This window comes from Myripristis murdjan, chromosome 24 (assembly GCF_902150065.1).
Source record: "Myripristis murdjan chromosome 24, fMyrMur1.1, whole genome shotgun sequence".
NCBI classification, from domain to species: Eukaryota; Metazoa; Chordata; class Actinopteri; order Holocentriformes; family Holocentridae; genus Myripristis; species Myripristis murdjan.
Genome location: NC_044003.1, coordinates 7721200 through 7726132, shown reverse-complemented (window position 1 = coordinate 7726132; position 4933 = coordinate 7721200). Strand labels below are relative to the sequence as shown.

The window sequence follows — 4933 nt, the reverse complement described above, 5'->3', positions numbered from 1 at the left end:
GGTGTTGGTGTCCTGTTGTTCACTAAGTGGTTTCACATCAAACTAAATGGTAATTTTTCTATTTTTACACTTCATTTTTTCTCACAGATGCACACACACACACACACACTCCCTGTCTGTCTGTCCTTCGATTTCCACACAACCGTTCATCCAATCGACTTCACACTTGGCGGGTGTGTTGCTGAGGACCCTGGGAAGAGCAGGGTCGAGTGTGAAGCTGTTTGGATGAGCGGTTCTCCAGAGAGCAGCGAGCAGCAATGTCAGAGGCCAGGCGATCGACCACACACACACACACACACACACACACACGCGTTTTGAACAGGCACTGCACTACTGTGATGAATAACACACACATGAGGCTGTCCTCAGTCATGGGCACACACAGTTGAATGAAATAAATGATGAAATACATAACCTTTTTGGCCAGTGTTGCTCTTTTGTTAAATATCACGTTAGTGTCACTCATTTCAGCTATGATGCAGGTTCCTCTCTGCACACATTTATTCAGATGTTTTGTTTTGTGCACAAATACTTCAAAGTAGTGATTTATCCCAGAGTTTTGGAATTGGGGAATAGGAAAATTTGGATGTATGAATATGAATGTTTAACGTATTTACTTCTGAGGACCATTCATTATACCCAAGAGAGCTAATAATATTAATAACAAATGTAATAATTAGGTAATGTTTTACATATTCCATAACAGTTCTGCGCACAGCGTGTTCCTTTGATTTTCTCAAATGTAAGATTACATGGCTGATAACAAAAAAATGTGAGTTAAAGTGTTGTTGTTCAACAATATAAAGAGTTCAATTATTAAAAAACTGAACTGTTGCCTCCAAGTGAATCACAAGGCCTAGCCCACATGAGCAACCACTTGAGTATGTGTGTGTGTGTGTGTGTGTGTGTTTTGCATTGCTTCTATTTTTTCAGCAAGGCATGCATGACTGGAAGGCACTGCCAGACATTTGAAATGAAATGCATCTCAGGCTACGTTATATGCTTTTTGCCTGAGTACATTTCAGAGACAATGCATTCGGCACAGTTTGAAACGCTTTTCCGAAATGTATTCTGAAGAGCCTGCGTGCTGGGAAAACCAGGCTATTTGAATTGCATTGTGGCCCAAAAACTATACTCCAAAATAGATTTCCTTTCCTTGTGGGCAGGCAGGTGGAAGCAAAGTGGGTACAGCGACAAAAAAAAAAAAAAATGCAAATTATGACACCTCATCTGCAAAACCACTTCATGGAACAAATTGAATACAACAGATTAATGATAAAATATAACAAAGTACCTGAGGGTGCAATTTCCCTTTAAAATAATTGCCTCGATAATCATCTAACGCAGGGTTTTGTCAAAACAGTAACATAAGACACAGAGAATTTTGTCCTATAGGGAATCCCCTCTGAGAGGATTGTTGCTCAAACTATAAAACTATGAAATCAATCCATAAATTTGAATCCAAACATACCGCTGTTGTCATAACTTCCAGGAAATACCATTTAAAAAAAAAAAAAAATTAAAAAAACTGAACAAACCTACTTTTTAAAATTGTAAATACTGTATGACCATTTAGCTGCAATTCTCTAAAGAACCACTGGGGGCCCCTGGACACCACTTTGACAACAGCTCGACCGGTGTTCTCGGTGTTGTTTTTTTAAATTCCGGAGTTTAGGAGGTGCACTGAAACGCAGCATCATGTTGGACGGGGTTGTGTTTGGCGCATGCGCGGTGGCTCTGTACTGCAGAGAGAGGAGGAATCCTGCAGCCTGACTGACACAGCCGGCAGGACAGGACATGGGAATGTGAGCCCGTGTGAGTTTAGATTATATTTGTATTATTTTAACCTGTTGCTGCCTTGTTTTTGCACGCCGTTTTGCGCGTGTTTTACCATGCAGCTGTGCTCTGTGTAGACTGAAATCTCCGGGCAGGATAAGGAATGGGTGCGGGGCCATGAAGGACGCTTTCTAACGAGTTGGAGGACGCACTGCTGTTGTAGCCGACTGGAAGCTTTGCCTTATCATGGCCTTGTCCGCCGGCAACTCCACGCCTCAGAGCAACGAGATCAAGCAACGCAAGTCCTACTCGCTGCTCTTCTACAAAGCCGTGCGGGACCTGAAGCCCGTCTGGATGCTGGAGGACATGCGGACCATGGAGACCTTCTACCAGGAGGAGGACGCCAGCCAGAGGACTTACACCCCCTCGGAGGCGCTGCTGTACGCCATAGTGCACGACCACCAGGCGTATGCCCAGTACCTGCTGAGCCACTACACCGACGAGGCGCTCGCCAAACCCGGGGAGCGTTTCTGCTGCTGCCCGTCCTCCGCCCCGCATCTCGCCATGGCCGTGCGCTACGACCGGCGCTTCATCCTGGGGCTCATCCTGCAGGAGGCGCACCGGATGCCCAGCATGCCCTCGTACATGAACAGAGGAGGGTGTTTCCACATGGAGGATGGCAAGACCCCTTTGCATTTGGCGTGCGAGCTGCAGCGTCCCGAGGCGGTCATCATGCTGCTGGGGAACGGAGCGTCCCCCCACGCCGAGGACCACAACGGCCTGACCCCCCTGGATGTTGCCCTGGAGAACCTGCGGGACTCCAAGGTGAACGGCGGCGAGAAGAGACAGTGCCTGGACAATTTGTTGATGTTCATGTCCGAGGTTAATTTCAAAATGAAAGCGGCTCTAGACACAGAGCCGGACAGCTGGACTAAAGTGCTCGGCGAGGAGACGTTCAAGTACCTGGTGGGGAAGAGCCCGGCCCCCCTGGTGCTCACCGCTATGCAAACTATCCTGAAGCAGCTGAGCCCCGCGACGTTCCCGGACAGCCTGCATGAGCTGCCCATCCCCTCCTCCCTGAAACCACAAGGTCTACCTTCCAGCCAGCACCAAAAGCTCAGACTCGCATAGCATGATTATTCTTATTCTGACATGATGCAAGCCTGCCTAATCCACTGTATGAACCTGTTAGTCAAGCATGACGTGGGTGTGCGTGTGTGTGTTTGTGTGTGATCAAAAAATAAGACTTTCTAAGGTGAAAGGGTGCAGAAATAAACTCATGCAAGAAGGAAGAAACAACATGAACTCATGCACTCGCAGGGAATTCCTGTAGTTCTAGGTGAAAAAAAAAAAAAAAAATGAATCAGCCTTACTTTAGTCAGCACCGGTAAGTAGTGTTGACTGCATACTTTTATTTCTGCATAATGGTTTTAGGGCTGGGTGATATGGACAAAATCAAATATGATATCTTTGACTAAATACCTCAAAATCCATATTGTGTGAGGACCGTAGGTGCTTTCATAAGATATTTACACATAAGACATTTTTGGAAAAAGTCATAAATAACGTCCATGACAACCAAACCGGTAGAGGACAGTTAAAACAGGTTGTTAAGTTGGGAAAATGGCATCCTTTTTATTATAATGAAGCCTTTTAAACCAAGGAAATACAACACTCATGATGTAAAGTCTCCAAAATCCCAGAAAATATTTAGTTTTGTATCACAACACTGATAATATCAACACATTGCCCAGCTCTAGAATTAATTAATGGTGTTGACTAAAAGGTAATTATCACGGGGGCTGAATGGGTTGTAACCCAGTTTACAAGGCATGAAAAGTGTAGCCAGGGGTGTTGTATGAATTTAGTGGCCTGAACAAAAAAAATAAATAAAATAAAATCCAGAGCCTGACCTCCACTGCCAGGTCAGCCTCTCTCTCAGGACTTTTCTTAGTTGCCTATTTTTAACTGCCAATTACCATCAGGAACAGTGCAGCTTCAGCCGGAAACAGCTGCAGCCGAAGACTTAGAGACCAATTGCTCTGACATGTCATCTTTTGCAGAGTAAAGGAACGTGCGAGTGCAGATGCGCCTGCGTTTCAGAAAAGACCCATTGAGATTGAAATTTACTTTGCGAGAGGCATCGGGCCAAGAAGGCAGCGTAAAACAAAACATACAATTGCAGTCTCAGCCAGTTACACAGGAGCATCTTGTCTGAGCATGAAAAGCCAGCCATTTAGAATGCATTTAAGTTAAAAGCCTTGTGTAGTCTGAATATATAAATAGAGACCGCACACAAAGACCAATACATACTATATATAGGTGAGAAATTATATGTCTAGATGTGAAAGGTTGCAGCACTTGGGATTGGGTGGTTCACTTGAAATCTGAGACTATAAAAGGTTAAATCAATCACGGTGGTGTTGGCTGCGTCTATTTTTTGTCGTGGTGAAGGTTTATGATTGAATATGTGAAGATGGATTGTTGATTGAATTAACAAGCCTGCGGTAAAAGCAGCTGAACTCGTGCAGCTTTGTACATGTTCCCACCTCGACCGCTTGAAAGTTCTGATGTGGGAAGTAGGAAATTCCGACTTTCCTAGTGGTCTTGAATGCAACGTACAACCCAGCCCTCCCTTTTGTAGTTACAGTGGGGCATTCACTGTAATGTCACATTGTAATGACAAATGATCCCATGTAATGGTTAAAAAAAAAATACATCTATAATCTTCTGATCTAATGAACATTCACATAATCAAATCAGAATTTGAACAAAATAATGGAAAATCTAATATCAAATAAAATGTGTCAAATCATTCAAGTAGCAAATACACACAGATCCAATCATCAAAAGTCAGTCGCCACAAACACACAAGCTGAAAAGTCAACCATTAAATAATGATTGTACTGTATATGTTGTGGTCATTTGTTGTTTAAGGAGTGTTTTTTTTTTTTTTTTTTTATTGTTAAATGTGATAATTTATTGTCAGAATGTGGTGCAGAAAATGATACCAGAAGTTGCAGGAATATTTTCAGTAATGCCAGCAGGTGATGAGTGTCGTCTGCTGGAAACGGACAGGCGTTGGTGTGTTCTCGTTTTGCAGAAAAGGCCACTGTCTCTTTAGGAAATGCTATCGTCTGTGCTTCGCCCTCCTTCA

The 4933-nt window shown here is 43.7% G+C and overlaps 1 protein-coding gene across 1 annotated transcript; it reads left to right on the top strand.

Moving 5' to 3' along the window:
* Positions 1-1721: 1721 nt before the first annotated feature.
* On the top strand, positions 1722-4552 carry LOC115356122 (ankyrin repeat domain-containing protein 9). The gene is made up of 2 exons (XM_030047144.1): positions 1722-1815; positions 1914-4552. The coding sequence occupies exon 2, from the start codon at positions 2023-2025 to the stop codon at positions 2905-2907; it is 885 nt and encodes a 294-aa protein (XP_029903004.1). The 5' UTR covers positions 1722-1815; positions 1914-2022; the 3' UTR covers positions 2908-4552.
* The last annotated feature ends 381 nt before the right edge of the window (positions 4553-4933 follow it).

Coding starts and splice junctions, on each gene's coding strand:
- LOC115356122 (XM_030047144.1), top strand. CDS start 2,023: ATGGCCTTGTCCGCCGGCAACTCCACGCCTCAGAGCAACGAGATCAAG.